The 17,435-nt window shown below is 33.8% G+C and overlaps 1 protein-coding gene across 2 annotated transcripts in view; it reads right to left on the reverse strand.

Moving 5' to 3' along the window:
- Positions 1 to 6,081: 6,081 nt before the first annotated feature.
- Positions 6,082 to 17,435, reverse strand: part of uts2r2 (urotensin-2 receptor 2) — a 35,726-nt gene continuing 24,372 nt past the window's right edge. Inside the window, exon 9 of one of the 2 annotated variants that reach the window (XM_056469942.1) lies at positions 6,082 to 7,131. In XM_056469942.1, coding sequence (XP_056325917.1) covers positions 6,995 to 7,131 — 137 coding nt within the window. In that variant the 3' untranslated portion in view covers positions 6,082 to 6,994. Of the gene's footprint in view, positions 7,156 to 17,435 lie in introns of both variants that reach the window. The other variant, XM_056469941.1, reaches the window with a different exon arrangement.

Below are 17,435 nucleotides of genomic sequence, written 5' to 3' on the forward strand. Positions count from 1 at the left end.
CTGAAAACTACTTAATACTGGTCAGAAGTTTGGAATCATTCTGATTTTTTTGTAAGGGAAAGTGTCGTTTGCCAAAGCTGCGTTTATCTGACCAGGCAAATAACATTTCAATTGTAGTATTGTAAATTATTAACTTTAAACTTTTCTATGTAAATACATTTGAAATGTAAGGTTTATTCCTGTAAAGAAAAGCTAAAATTTGTGTGTGATTACTAGGCCTAGAGTAATGGAGTTTGCCCTGCGTGCTTGCAGTTCCTCAAAGAAACTTCTTTGGTGTGTAAATCTTGTCAATGTTCATTTTCAAAAAGGTAATGATTCGCACTCATCAAGTAATTGCTATGTACTGTTTTTCTTTTTTCTTTTTACATTCTTCGGGTGATTAAAAACACAAACGTTTCAGCACAATGCCTTCCTCAGTGTGTGATACAATCCTCTCACTCCACCCTTTTTATCCCATAATCAATTATGTTGCATCATTAGTTAGACGACCACTCTCATTTTCATTTTATTATTCCCAAATTAACCATTGCTAGGGCCACATGGAATCTGCGCACACGGAATTCTGCAGATTTTTAGCCAAACATTGATTCTGTTTATTTACTTGTGTAATGTGTGTAAAAATATATTTAGATTTTAAAATGTATTTCAGTAATATTATTGACTAATTTGTAAAAGCTCATATGATGCATTTACAATGCAGTTTGTAAAGTAATAATTTCTGTCTTTTAGGAGAAATATTATATAAGAGACTTGCTTCGGTTACCAAATAAGTGGAACTAATTGTATTTGCATTGTAAACATTAAATAAAAGTTTAAAAGGTATTATTTTTTATTTCATATATTAAGGTTTTAGTTATGATATTCCCAAAATCATTCCACATAAATCCGCAGATTTTTTTACAAAATTCTGTGTAGAAATAGCAAAAAAAGTCTGCTGATTCTGTCTGGCCCTAGTCATTACCACATGTCTTCAATGTTATCCTTCAGTAATAATTATAATATGCTGATTTGTTGCTATATTGTGATCAATCATTATTGATGCCTTAACAAATAATGGTAATTATTTCATATTATTATCATTGTTAACAGTCCTGATATTTTTTTCCGATTCATATTTACATTTTTTTTGACTCTTTAAATTGACCTTAATGAAAAAAACAAAAAAAAATACTATTAAAGAGCTATTTATCAGAGTGTGTACAAATACGGAGCAGCACAACTGTTTTCTACATTTATAATAATAAGAAATATATCTTGAGCATAAAGGCAGGATCTTATGACACTGAAGACAGAAGTAATGGAAGTTAAAGGTTCAGTATGAAAGTTTTGACTATTCTAAAGCATAAAAATACCATAATATATTTGCAGATATTTAAGAAACATGCTAAGTGAACATTCTTGTTTATTCGAAAAACAATGCTGAAGTCAGATATTCTGCTTTGAAAATGTGCGTTACATGCTGGAACGTCTGTCTTTGTTAAGGTCATTTAACAAGCCCAATGCCAGTTTAGCCAATTATATTTCAGCACCCCGGGTTACTATGGTGTGATTTATTCAGCCACAACCGAAAATGCGACCTCCAGTGAACAGTACAGCCTCCAAAATGAGACGCAGATTCAGCAATCCACATGAAGTGGTTATTAATTAGCAAATAACAAACGTAAACATTAGGTGAGCAAGTGACATTGTATCCCGGTGTTCTAGCAACATGCTATATGTTGAGATTTACAGTGATAAGCAATTTATCTGTTTGCACCAGATCCCACACGATGAAGCACAGAATAATGCACTTACTGCACTCATGAATTGGTAAGGTTTATAATCTAATTAATACATAATAAACCTTTTTAAAATTATTGAATGTACATGCTGAATCACTGATATGTGTTGGCTTGCTCGAAGTCACAGTTCTAAAGTTCAATTTATTTTATTTTCAAGGTCTGAGGTGAACTATCTGCAGCTGTTTTCAGTAACAATAAACACCATGTAAAATGCCATTTAAACTCACATTGTTAGCATTTAATATTGAATAAAGAACATGAGGTGTACCTGAGTTGATCACAGGCAATTTTTTGTTGTTCAGCTACAAGAAAAAGGTGTTGGTTAGGACAAAAACTCCTTTTAATAAGGAAAATATTCCTTCTATCACATGCCCTTGCTTTTATTTAGAACACGATTTAAACCAGCCTTTGTTGGTGTCGTCAATCTGGCAACCTGGGGTTCGTTCTTCAAACGTGGAATTACTCAATTAGCTGGATTTGGTTATTGTAGATTTGACACGATTCAGGATCGTTTCATTCTTCAAAACTCATCCAAGAGTTGTTGTCATAGCAACAGTTCTGGTAGCTCAAACCTGCTCGGGAGCAGGTTTATTTTAAATAAACAGGATTAAATCGGCTCATTTCAAGCAAAGGTAATACTGAAAGTATGTACTAAGTGCTGATATTTTCTTACAGTAGTAACCTATAGATTGTATACACTTGGTAAAATAGTAAAATAGTACAAAAAAAAAAAAGTTTATATATACACATTTATAATTGATAATAATTAATATTATTTAATATTAAACTATTAATAATGTTTATGTTTATATACATATAAGTTTAAAATGTATATAAATAAAACTTCTAAAAAAATCTAAAAAAGATAAAAAAAGAAAAAGATAAAAAAATCTGCAATCTGGTTCTCCTCAATGGGATCAAAGAGTACATTTATTAATATGGATTTTTTAGATACAAATGCATACTATTTTAAGGTACTGATCCAGCTTTAGTACAATTACTGTATGATAATAGACATGCACAATATTTGACTGTTTTTTGTTTGTTTGTTTTTTATAAAGGAATAATAATTTAGGCAGTCATGATGTTTTGACAGCTAATATGCAGGTGATTTGATGCTTTGCAAAAGTTGCGGACACCTTTACCAATATCAAAATGCTTTTTTGATGCAAAATTTATTTCAATTCCTTCTGCCGATTAAGAAATTAAAATAGGCCTCGGCTACTATAGTAAAGAAAATCTAAAATGTAAAACTAAATAAATTGCTAAATACTCTTGACACATGAAAGAGTAAAGCCTGCAGCCCACAACAAATGTGGAAAGTTATTGCGTATCATATTTAACAAACCGTTTACTATGTATTTTATATAATTTTGCTCACATGGATAATTGAATATTAATCAGATGATGCCATTATGCTGCTGTGCCATCAGCCAATCGTTGCATTGCGGATCATGATTTCGAGGATCGATAGATCACAGATCAGTTCATGCAGACATTTTAATCTAATTCGCAAACTTGTTTGAAGAACCAAATTAGCCAGAGATCAGCTATCAAGATTAAAAGATCCAGGATCTGCCAAATCATCTTAGTTAATTTAAGCGAGGTACGAAGAACGAACCCCTGCTCTTGTATGTGTGTTGAACCAGGGGTGCAATACCTAGTTCAATTACTGGGTGTCAAACTTAAATACTGCACCTTTAATTCTGCTTTGCCTTACCAAGATTAAATAACATTTGAAATATATTTATAGAAAACTGCTATTTTATTAAAATGACTTTATTGCAGTTTTACTGTATAAACAAATGCAGGCTTGGGTAGCATAAACGATACAAATATTACAAAAAAAATCTAACCAACCTCATACATTTGAATGATATGCATAGAGATACTGCACATCCTCCAAGGTTTTCAAAATAAACACATTTATGCATGACACGCAACAATCATATCTAACCCAATCATCTCAAGCAAACGCAGCCTATCACAGACAAATAAGCAACTTCACAAGATATGGGCGTATTGTATTTCACTCTATTGTATAGTGGCAACAAATCAACAGTTCAGCCTAGTCACTGAGGGGATCCGTCCTGAGATTGCTGTTGGCAAAACCGGCTTGTTTTCCATAAAGCTGAAATGTTTCATTTAGCAAGAGTTTTAGCAAATTTGTTAATGTTCAGCCTTATAGTATGTAAAGCATGAATGAATTAGGAATTAAATAAAGAAGCATTGCAGACCAAAAGAGAGCCAATTAAGCTAGTGGTGATGCAATGGCAACAGTAAATTAAGCATTAGCCAAAATTCATGAATCATCACATATGAGCAGACTCAGAAAAACAAGAGTCCAAAGAGACTCCCTCTTCATATTAATACAGTATAAAGCTGATGCATGCGTTTTAATAACAGGCATTAAACGTATAAGCATATTCAGAATTTGACTAAGAGGGCCGCAAATGCTAATTTATCTTATCTTAAATTCACCACACATGTAAATGCACACTATTGGGAATATTTTGACAGGTTTTATATAAGGATGTACTAGTACAAAAAAATGATAGTAGTATGTACTTCTGTTTTTATGTCAAGGTTTAGTTCATTTTCAGTTCAGTGCTGGGTAAAAACTAAATATAATATTACTTCATTTTTTTTTTTTATTAAACAGCGGTTTATCACAAATTGTGTGATCTAACTATAATTAATTCTATTTGAGAATTTAAAAAAAATATCCCATCTAAGCTAATGCATTAATCTAAATCTTATTATATCATTATTATTAGATAATAATATTATTAGATAGGTAATATTAATAGACATTATCTTATTAGATATTAATTAATGCAATAATGTTACAGTTAACAATAAATTACAACATATTTGATTAAAAAAACACTGAATAAGACTATACTAACAGTTTAAAGAAGCATAATGAATATATACGCTAACATTAGGGGTGTACCGGATCACGGTTGATCCATGATTTGATTTGTACAGATGACAACCCACGGTTCGGAACACACGTGACTTACAGTTTAATTATTATTTTTTTTCTTGTAGATTAATCCTGAATTTGGAATGATCACAGAGAGAATGACTCTCGCGTCTTTCAAATTACATGTATGAAACCATTAAGGCTTTCCTGTAAAATATAATGATGATGGAAGAAGTTGTGGTAGGTTATTCGGGATGTGGTGGGTTTCTTAGGTGTTTTCTGTCACTACTTGTTTACCATGCATTAATGCATTCAGTGTACCTTGCACGATTAATCATTAAAAGATTGAGTTGTCAACACCCAAGCAACATAAATGATAAATGATGGTGATTTGCATATGTTTATTAATCATTCGAGTCGCTGCATTCAAATCTGAAAACGCAAAAATCAAGAAAGAAAACGAGTCTTTAGTCTTTTGAGTAAGTTATGAAGTTACAAACAGTCAAATAACACAGAAGTACTGTGATAACACTTTATAGTTTAGATAAAACCAAAAATGAAAGTTGTAGGCAGCAATTAAATTATTTAACCAATATTTAAATTATTTAACCAAATGTCAAAAATGACACATCAGCAATGAAACATGAAGTTTTAGGAGTGAATAACTGAATCATTTATTGAAAATGAGACTAAAAATAAATATGGGTTGTAAAAATTATAATGCTAGATTTATACATTTAGCGTCATCAGCAACAGTAGTACTAACAGTAAATTTTTCACAGTACTGAATATTTTACAGTTTATTATATATTCAGCTGACTATTTCCTAATTTCCTCCCCAAAAAATCAAGTTCTGTTTGTTAAAACCAAAAATGTCTTGTATTACCTTTTTGTAATAAATGGAAAGCAAATGACATTTGTCTCCTTCCATTTTTGGCCGATCCAATCCATGACTAAAAAACATAATGTGATCCGAACCGTGAGATTTGTGATCTGTTACACCACTAGCTAACATGGTGCATATTTAGAGAGATACTCAGATGAACCCACAATTGAGCTGTTACATGATATGTGAGCTGTTCATTTGTTTATTTTGAGTTAGAATTATTAATGAAGAAATGGGAATTACTGTTTACCTGCATTTGAACTGAGAATGCACATAAACAAGAGTCAAAACAGAATTTACTATTTGAATTTACTAAAACAAATTGACAATCCAAAAGATGAGACAGGAACTGTTATATACCATAGTGAATGTAAATTAAGTCCTGCACATGTAGAGTTTAAAATAAGACTGTATTATATAGCAAAAATTATGTACTATTACATCCCTGTTTGTAAATGCTTTAAATGAGAAAAGCAAAAACAGTGTGTTTTGAACCTCACTTCAAAGGTGAGGCGTTTAATTTTGGGACTTGAATGTGTAAAAAGAAGCCAATTAGCAGTTACATCTCAAAACAAGCTGTCAAAAACATGTTGTGACTGGCTGAACTTGACTTTCGCCACATAAAATGCCAGTGTAATTAAAGCTAACACAGTACAATATAGAATGTGTTAACAACAGATCATCATGTTTGCTATAGAAACTTTTTGTTCTTGGCAAATCAAAGGGACATTAGAATAAAGACATCAAGAAAACTTTTTGTTTTCTCTAAGAATACTCTAACACTCCTTTCAAAGATATCAAAAAGACATTTTCTTTCAAAGCATCCACTCAAGTAAAAACATGGCTGAAGGAACAAAAATTCTTTGTGAATCTGATTCATTGAAGTGTCATTAGTAGCATGAGCAAGGCTTTGGAAAGCAATTCTACAAAGAACATTTTTTAGGTGATGACACGAGTGGAGATATTTGACAAGCGGGTCTTCAGCTCCTTGTTTTCATTACATACACCGGTTCCATCATCCCACTTGTGTCGCCTGTCTAGACAGTGATTTAACTATAATAATATAAACGACTTTAAAGCGTGCAGCACAACCAGAAAAGAGAAGACTTGCCAATAAAGCACCTTCTGAAGCAAAAATCAAACCCAGAAGATGCTTGGCTTCAAATGATGGCAATTCAAGTAAATCTCCTGAAAATACAAAACTCCCCTTAAATTAAAAGCATAAAGGGAGACAAAACCATTTCGAGCACAGAAAAACCAAAACATCTTTCTAAAAGGAAAATAAGAGGGTTTTTTCAATGCTGTAAACCTGACAGATGGAAGTGGTGTTTCATCATTTTCCTCTGTGTTTGCCCCAGGGTTCCTGTCACTCATCCGTCCCTTTAAACCAGGTGGATCCTACGGCAAGGAGGGGTTATCAATGGCAAAATCAGGGTCACATGTGAAGGACACAGTAATGGCATATCGTGTGCCCCAAGCAACCTTCTCCACATGATGGAGGTTCTCAGAACCGGATGAGAAGAAGGAGACCCGACCTGCAGCAGATGAAAGAAGAGGTGCTGACCGAGAGAAACAAGAGAAAGGGTGAAGTGATGTGCTGAAAAATTGCATATGGCGTAAGCTGAAGTCAGCCTAGAGTCAATCGATGGTGTTTTGAACTCTATAGATACTTTTTTCTTCTTCTTTTTTAAAAATACCTTTTCTAAAAGCTTTTTTAAAGCTGAATTTAAATGTTTGTTATTGACAATTGCTGTTGTGTCTCATGGTGATCAGTACACAGTACATACAATGCTGATGGGAAGTGGCTTCAAAGCATCTATAAATTCAAGTGGATGCTGAGATAATTGCTAAATGGTTCTATTATAGCCTTGGTGGACTGCTGAATTCATTATATGACAAAACGGGAAGGAAAAATTTGAGGAACTTGATATGTATGTAAATTCCTTCCATTATGTCTGTCTGCTACTGACCTTTGTCAACCATTCCTGACCATGAAAGGTGTACTGTATCTCATGAAACATTCATGTTGTTGTTTTTTTTTGTTTTTTTTTAAAGCAATTTTTAAAAGTTAAAATGCACGTGTAAACTTCTATGAATAAATGCTGAATGTCGGACTGCACTGCTGGAGGAATATACATAATGCAAGATGGAGCAATTATAAAGTGTTAGGCAAGCCTCTGGAATTCTGTGATAAAACAAGCTGGAAAAAAGAATGTAATACATGTTAAAATGGAGAAAACGCTAAGAAAAAAAATTCATGATTCAAGAGTGTCAACAAATGATGATTTTCTAATGCACAAAACAATATTTGCAGTTTGTTGTTTATAAAAACAGCATTATGGGGGATAACATGCAAAGCTATTTACTAAAAGCAAAAATCTGCTTCTTTTCAAAGCTGAAGATAATAAATGACATTACATGTTTTCAAGGGTGCAAAATCTCCAGTTGTAGAAGAAACCAAAATCCTTTCTCTTGCATATTTGTTTGGTTAAAAAAACAATTAATTAAATCCACTTGAAGATATTACAAAGGTCCATCCATTTATTATGGCCCATGTTGAAAAAAATATTTAAGCAGACAAGCAGCTAAGAGATACTTAATTTGAGAAAAATAAAATATATATATACATAATTCAGTCATGCCCCATGTGATTTTTTTATTAATTTTTTTTTTTTAAATGCCAAAGCAGTTGTTTACAAGTAATGAAGACCATAAGCTGGCATTACATAAATGTGTGATATATCTAGATAGATCAGCTACACAGTGTTGAGACTAACTAGATCCCTCTTTTAAACTTGGGGGTTAAAGTGAAGTCTTTAAAGTTACACAAAGTGCATACAAATGATAACATCTAACATCTTTTTTTACAATTTAATGTAATTAGACCTATAGACTATTTTGAGGGATGTTTGCTCACAAACCGCTCACGTAGCCTCCGTTTCCCAGGTGAGTGAAATTATATACTTGTATACCATATCTATAAATATATTTTTTTCATTTAAGGTCATTTATCATTTTTATTTTTCTTTAGAACTTGAATGCACTCCAGAATCTGACAAATTGATTAGCTGTAGGCTATACTTTATGCTTGGATTTCATAAATAGCCCTGCATTTACTAACACAAACTATATTTTAAGTGTTTGGACGTAATTCGCGATTTTCTCCTGTAGAAAAACGTCATAAGAACAATGCTTAGTGGCTCAATGTATTACAACAGCGTTTTTTAAAGTCTAAACACTTTATTGATATAGAAGCACATGTGGTCAGAACACAAATGAGTCGCAGGTAATGAAGTTTTAAGCATTTCTCCCAAAGAAAACCTGTCTACGCAAACTGCTTGCAGGCGTCTGTAGCTCCACTCACGCTTCGCCTCCTTGACCTTGTTTGATATCCCCAGGTCAGTGCGATGACGCGTGAACAAAATGGCAATGGTTGGCCACGCCTACTTGTAGCTTCTTTTGTGTTCTTCAGAAACCTATGGGTGACGTCACGGATACTACGTCCAAATCTTTTACAGTCTATGGGATATAGTCCGATAAGGTGACAGCTATCAGGTTGCGATACAACAAAAGGGACGATTTTGTTTAAAGCAGGCATTTTCAACAACAAAAAAAGCCCATCTCCATGAATGCTAAATTATAGAGTGACCTATGCAGGTTGTATCTGGGAGGAAAATGTGAATGCTGCTGCCACACTAATTAGCCAAGAGTAATTCCATACACTTCAACTGGAGACGCATAAGGAGACATTTGCTAAACAGGATATTTATGCAAATGACCTGCGTTTTGCCTGCCTGGTTCTGACCCTTGCTGGCCATTATTGATTGCGAAAGTTACATTAAATCTCATTAAAAACGTTACCGGTTACTTTGAGTTTGAGGAGACGACAGAGCTAGGGTCTATATGCTATGTAAATAACACCCCGTCGCTATAGGAAACTGTATAATTCCATAAAACCTGAAAGATGAGAGAACACCTAAGGGCATCTGGAGTATTAGGATCAGAAATTGTAAATCCTGATTAAAGCGTTTGCATGGAAATTAAGAGAAGAACGATATCATGCAAAATAGAAACTCTCTAAATCATCAGGTTCAGTGAGTTGGGATTTTAATAAATACGCAAATCAAGCATGAAAAGCTGAGAGAAGAGCACACGGCTTGCCAGCATGTTACTCAGTTGACTGGGAAACAAATAAAATGACAATTATTTCAGAGTTTATAATGATATGATTTGATCATGTTTCCATGGAGAGGAGTTTAATCAGGAGTGGAAAATAATAGAAACAACTTCCCTTATTAATAAGAAAAAAGCTGTGCATGATGTAGTTCATTATGTAGTTTGGGTGTATGGTTTTGGAAACATTTAGAGAGGGGAAGGAGACGATGGGGGAAAAACGAATGGTAAATAATATAAAATAACATTTAAACATTGATCAGCTAAAATGTTTACATCATTTGGAATTTGATCACTATTTCTGGTTTAAATGTTTGTTAAACTTTAGAGTTTAGAATTAGTTCACCTCAAAAATGAACATTTCCATTATTCAATACTAATGTAAGCAAATTATTCCCAGAAAGCAAATTATGATACTTTTAATGAGATATTTGACCCTCAATTGAAAGTCTTTTCAGCCAAAATCCTGTTGTCTCGAAGCTAGGGATATAACGATTTACCGTGAGCTGGTTGAAAATCGATTCATATATTTGACGATTCAAACTGATAGAAATGTTGAACGAATTACGATATATTTTTTGAACAGATGGGGGATTTACTGTGTAAAATGACAGTGAAGTGTGTCAGACAAAACACTAACTGTGTGGAAACTTTGCAAAAAGACGTCTATTTACACTAACAAAACAACAAACATGATGCACAAACAGTGAGCACAGTAAAAAACTAAGCCAAACCACGCGGACCGAATGATTTGCAGCTCCATTTGCTCCGACAAGTGCTATGGAGATCACACAGTACATCAGTGTTTTCATAGCAAAAATGTGAAGATGTTTTTCAGACAGAAAAAGAAAGTTGTTTCGGTACAGAACCAGGTACTAGATTATGTTTACCCTCTCCTTTTCAAATTAGTTTATCAATAATGTTTTGCTTATTATTATTGAATATTTACAAATGTTCAAGATTATCTCTTGTAAAGTGTATCACACTAATTAATTGAACAAGTAAAATGCATTATTCACCTTCATGTTCAACTCCTGTCCCTATTCTACTTTATAATTAGTAATTTTATAATCAGTTTTTTATGCCAGTGGCCAGTCCCCTGGAGCAGAGGGCCTATTGACAACCTCTGTACACACTGCTGTACACAAAAGCTTTCCTCTCCACAGCAGAAATGAATGAATGAATGAATGAATGAATGAATAATATATATATATATATATATATATATATATATATATATATATATATATATATATATATATATATATATAGCAGCAATTTGGTTATGGCAAAAATGTGCAGCATTTAAGAAAAAAAAAAGAAACCTTAAATTTGTTTCAAATAATTTTGTTTAAAAATTGTGACTAAATCGTGAGATTAGTGTCATGAATCGAATTATCGAATTATCGAACTGTTAGTCAGGTGAATCATTACATCCCTACTCGAAGCATAAAGAGACCAAAACAATATGAATCTCTTAATCCCTAAATTATGTTAACAACGTTAACATGTATATTATGTCAATGTGTCATGAATTTATGATGTTGGGGTCATGAACAAGCATACTAAAGTTTGATGAGTTGCCAAATGGGCAAATTTCTGTTATGTTTTTTGATGTTTCAACCAGTAGTTTCACTCACAAGTTTTATGGTTTGCACATTAAAAAAAACACATGTAGTTTCACATTCATGCATTTGGCAGATGCTTTTAGCTTAACAAATTTTTGATGTATGTCAATGGCATACATTTTTAACAGTTCAATTGCAAGTTAATTGAGCTATAAACTGAACTTTGATTTTAATGTTGTTTCAGAGCAATGATACAACTTTGAAAAAGCACACAGCATGAGACATTTTCCATAAGTAGCCACTTGAAATGCTTAATTATTTTAAAAATATAAAAAAACACTTAATACTGCTTAGAACATTTTTTTAAGAACAGGCAGAGGAGTTTGAGTTATAATATTAGTTTTTTTCCTTCACTTTGGTCAAGTGGTGAAGTTTTGTTGCTCACCACTGGCTTGCTTGGTTTGGGACTTGTGGAGCTGCGCATCGCTGGATTTTAGTGTTTGGAGTTTCAGCAGTGAAAATTAAACCACACTGAACTAAACTGAACTTCAACTCTGAAAACTGGACTGACACAGTTTCAATTACAATTTACTAGAACTTCAGTATTAAGCTGCTTTGACACAATCTACATTGTAAAAGTGCTATAGAAATAAAGATGAATTGAATTTAATTGAATTTAGGTACAATCAGATTTTGAAGTGATATTCATAATGTGTCTTGCACTGAATCCAACATGGGTCAAATGTAACTCATATTGACTTCATATTTGGAATTTAATCACTTCATGTTATGAACAGAAATTTTAGACTTCACATTTAAACATTGATCGTCTAAAATGTTATCATAATTCATGTTGACTTGTTCATAGACTAAACTGGATTTGCTCTAAAGAAACTTGCTATTATAAATGGCTCAAACACAAGATAAAAGAAACTACAGCTAATGGTAAACCTTACAACGCATGCCATAAAATCATAACACAGCCACAGTCTTTCTGCTTTTAAAAAAAGCCTCTCTCAATATTTGCACATCACCTACTACGTCAGACACCATTGAATTGCACCCATTTCCTCACCACACACTTGAACACAGCCAAAAATAACAGTCCTTTTGTTTTTCCACCTGACAATAAAAAAATGCACCTGTCTCCTCCTCTAAACTCCTCAGCTGGCTGAAACCCTATGAGACCAAGATCACGTCGCTCTTTTGTGACTCTCAAATCAGCACATGCAGCTGTGATCCCAAAAGATTCATCCCGTGCAACAAAACTAAAATGTGTCTCTCATCTAATCTCCTCTTTCACACTGTTCTTATTAGAGCCGCACAACATGGGAAAAAAAGAAATGTTGCGATATGTTGTTTATCTGCAATATATTCTGCGATAAAAATACAATTTCACAAGTTGACTAGCTCTATTTGGAAAGAATCATCTTTTTAGATTGATTAGGATGATTCTGCAGGGCAGTGCATTAGCATAAGATATAATTAATCAAATACAAGCGTACCAAAATTCAATGGAGCACATAAATAAGCAGTGCTTTCAGTTTTTTTGAGTTGTCATACTGTATTCAGATTTGTTATTTTACTTTGGGCCCCGCTGTGCTGCAAAAAAAGTGCTATATAAATAAACTACATACATATCATCATAAAAATAATCTTTATTAAAGCTACAAGCATGATCATTTCTTGAGCTTTCAAACTCTCCTGAAAGCTGGAACAGTCACGGCTCTTAAAACCAAATGCAAATGATAAACGGTGCATCTCAAATCGCCTACTAATACTATTTCTACTACAAAATGGAATGGAATGGTGCATAAGTAGTGCATTCACACTGAAAATTATAAAACATCACTGGAATTTTGCCTCATATAGCTGAAGGGCCGGAGCGATCAGGTGAAGAGGTTAGATTTCTTTATCTATTTTGGATTGTGAAAGCAAAATACTCTAACGGAAGTGATTAATCCACCTCTGATGGTGAATACGGTTGTATTCACAACAGGTACTATTGGTAGTCTGGTCATTTATATCCCTAATTTGGCAACAGTTAAACGCTGCCTGAGTAACTGGGTTGTATGAAGGTGTTATATAAATAAACTACATAAAAGCATACATATCATCATATATATAAATATAGCTGCAAGCAGCAATTAGGGCCAAGCAATTCAGAAAGAGTAAAGCAGTCCAGAGGCTGAATGAGCACATTTGACAGTGCCGTAAACAAAAACAATTTCGCCTTTTGACATGAATTTCACATCACTTGGTCAACATGGTCTGACGATGATCCGATCCGTCAATATGTTCAAACATTGCAGAATTACAGCCTCAGACACTCTTTGACATCCTGGTAGCATATTTGTCAGTGGCGTAAATGAAAATAGTGTCGCATATCAACTTGAATTCCATAACTTTTGGTCAGCATGGTCTGTAGATCATGTGATTAAATTTTGGTGAAAATCAGAAAACCGGCCAAGGATGAGTTCAATCAAAAAGTTTTTGAGGAAAATTCAAAATAGGGGAAAAATTTTTATGACCGAAAATGATGTCATAGGGTGCGTTTTAATCGGCTTGAGCCAAGGAGTCAGAGGGGAAAAAAGGACATTTTGATTTTAGCCCATTCGTTACAAAAGTTATAAAGATAAACATAAGTGAAACTTTGGACAAGTGGTAAAGCTAGAGAGTTTGATGTGGAGACTTCAGGTTTGCGGCGGTTCGTGTTGAGACTGCTCTCATCATTGTGCCAAATTATACAACTTTCCCGGCTCTATGGGCTGCCATTCAAATCTGGCGGAAGAAGAAGGAAGAATAATAATAATAACAGGAATGCCAACGAAAACAATAGGTTCCTCCTCAGCTTCACTACTTGGCCCCTAATTAATTATACATCATCTTTATTAAAGCTACAAGCATTATCATTTCAGAAATGCAGAATAGTAAAGGATCTTAAAAACAAATGCAAATGATAAATTGCATACTTATGCACTATTCCATGCTTTTTTTTTATTTAAGTAGCGCATTCACACTGAAAATTTTAAAAGAGCTAAACAGAAAAAGTGCACTTTAAATATCCAGGCAATGCACTTCAACTGTTAAAATACTCAAATGCTGGAATTCTGCCTCACATAGCTGAAGGGGATGAGCAATTGGGTGCAGAGGCTGGATATCTTCAACTATTTTGGATTGTGAAAGCAAAATTCTCCTATGTAAGTGATCATTTCACCTTCTGATGGTGAATACAGTTGTATTCATGACAGGTACTATTGGTAGTTTGGTCATTTATCCCTAATTTGGCAACTGTTAAATATTGCCTGGGTAATGGTTTGAAATTCCACTTATAAAAAAAGGCCGGTGTTCCATTTGGGATGACACTGAACTCTACATTACATGGTTAAGTGTGTAAGGGCATAAATGTATGGTGTTTATGTCATGTATATGTGTCATTTGGGATGCAAATATACACTACATGGTTGAGTGTATAAGCATACCTGCCTTCCAGGATATGAATAATATTCCAGGAAGAGTGGAGTAGTCTACTACTACTGCAGTTTCTACCACCACCATTCAAATCCAGCATCTACCACCTGTGTTAAAATCAACAGCACAACTGGGTTGTAACAAGTACGTGTTGCCAGATGAAGGTAAAAAATTATTTGAGATTTGAATATTTCATCAGTTGTGTGAGGTGATGAGCTTCATACAAGATCTGGAAACTTGTTTATTCGAAACTAGATTGGGCCATACAAATTACAATAGTTTCCTGGGAGAAATAACAAAATGGGAGGGTGTTGGGAGATGGATGTAACAAACACGAGACTCCCAGGAAAAACGGCAGAATTGCGTATAGTGCATAGTTTATGAGTCCTTTACGGACGCAACTAAACTTTCACTATATTATGGATAAACTTTGTACATTGTGATATCTATGCTGAAAGGATTTATTGTGCAGCCCAAGTTCCTACGTCTGTATTAGCACCATGCTCCTCTCACTTCAGTATTTTGCACTCAACAGACCAGTATCTCTCCTTCTCACATCCATCATGAAAGAGGGAGGCTGATTGTCAGTCTGCTTATAATTATAGAGTTATCCATCAGACTAATAATTACCTTAGTGAAGAGCAGGGCTCATCAGCCTCACCTGATGGATAATGAACGCACCGACAGAGCTCATCGCTTTGGCACCCACTGAACAGGAACATGTTCCAGCTGTAAAAGCCAGCACACTCTATCCTAATTCATTTCAAGCTGGAGGAAGGCGTTCAAAACTCATCACACCCTTAGCTGGAGACGGGGCACAACAGGAGGGAGAAATGTAGACATGTAAACATTGAAGACTGATGAATAATGCATTACAGGTATTTTTAAGGCTGGAAGTGATGCTATAAAGAGCTATAAAGATATAACGTGCAAATACAAAATAATAATAATATATATAATAATAAAAAAATATATAATAATAATAATAATAATAATAATAATAATAATAAATATATATATATATATATATATATATATATATATATATATATATATATATATATATATATATATATATATATATATATATATATATATATATGCACACCTAGACATTTTGTACATAAATCCTTGTAAAGATTAATTGGATTTATGCACAGTTGGAGATCTAATCATTAGCCTTCCTGTGGAATTCTAATTAAGTGCTTTGCAAATATTCGTCAAACGATGTTTAACAGAACAAGCAAATAAATTCAGAATTTCCAATTATATTTTTCTTCTAGAGAAAGTCAATATTATTAGCCCCTTCATAAACGTAATTTTTTTTATTTTTAGGGATGCTCAGCTCGATCAGCCGAAGATCAGTATCGGTCGATAATCACATTTGATGACTCGATCAGTACTCGCCAATCTGGCTGATCTCATGAACCGATCGCAGGTGTTTGTTCATGAGTTCACAAGCAGAGGAAGACGCACATGTGCTCCTGTTTATTATGCATAGCCTACAGTAACCACAACACGTGAGGGGGTAAATGATGTGTGGGGGTGTGAGCGTTTAGATGCGCTCGCGTCACAACAGCTAAAATATATACAGATGCGGTGCTACCCATTTATAATCTAATGGCGCGACTTGCGAGTGATGGTCACTTTGTTGCTAGTGCAGCCATTGTGTTTCCAGTGTTTTGATCTGCTGTGACACAAGCAGAGCGATCACCCCAATCTAGTGTTTCATTCAACCTTATGACTTCTCCCAGAAGCTCCGTGAGGCTCCTGCATATTCATACTGGTTCCGTGAGGCGAAGTAAAATCAATGGATGAATTATTTTCTGTAAAGCTGCTTCTGGCCATGACACATTCACACTTAAACGGTTATAAGAGATGTGTTTAAGGTATTTTATGCAGCATCCTTAATTTATCCTCTTAGGTATGGCAAGATTTTCTCTTAAGATTCATACTTGGAGGGAAAATGTGCTTAATGCATTATAAAGCTTGAAGCGTTAGAATCGGTAATTGGTATCGGCCGATCACCATGACAAAGAATCAGTACTCTGTATCCGCTGCAAAAATCCTGATCGAGCATCCCTAATTTTTTTGATTGGCTACAGAACAAACTCTGTTTCCCAATAACATGCCTAATTAAGCAAACTTGCCTAGTTAACTTGATTAGGCCTTTAAATTGCACATGAAGCTGAATACTAGTTTCTTGTAAATTAACTGGTAAAATATTACATAATGTCATCATGGCAAAGACAAAAGAAATTAGTTATAAGAAAGAAGTAATTAAAACTGTAATGTTTAAAAATGTTTTCAACATCTTCTCCCTGTTAAAAAGCTCTTCGGAAATATTTGAAGAATAATAAATCACAGGAAGGCATAACATTTTATCTTCAACTATACTTAGTGTAATAATAAACGTGCATAGTTAGTTATTAACTTAGTAATTAGACAGACAGACAGACAGACAGACATATATAGGGATGGATAGACTGATGAATGATGCATTTATACTATTATCACATTAATCAATTTACATACTTCATACATTTTTCACCTCAAATAATCGATAAATAAAATGCTTTAATACTAAGCTGAAATGTATATGAATTCACAGGCAAACAAAAAAAAAA

This window comes from Danio aesculapii, chromosome 12, assembly GCF_903798145.1.
Source record: "Danio aesculapii chromosome 12, fDanAes4.1, whole genome shotgun sequence".
Lineage (NCBI taxonomy): Eukaryota > Metazoa > Chordata > Actinopteri > Cypriniformes > Danionidae > Danio > Danio aesculapii.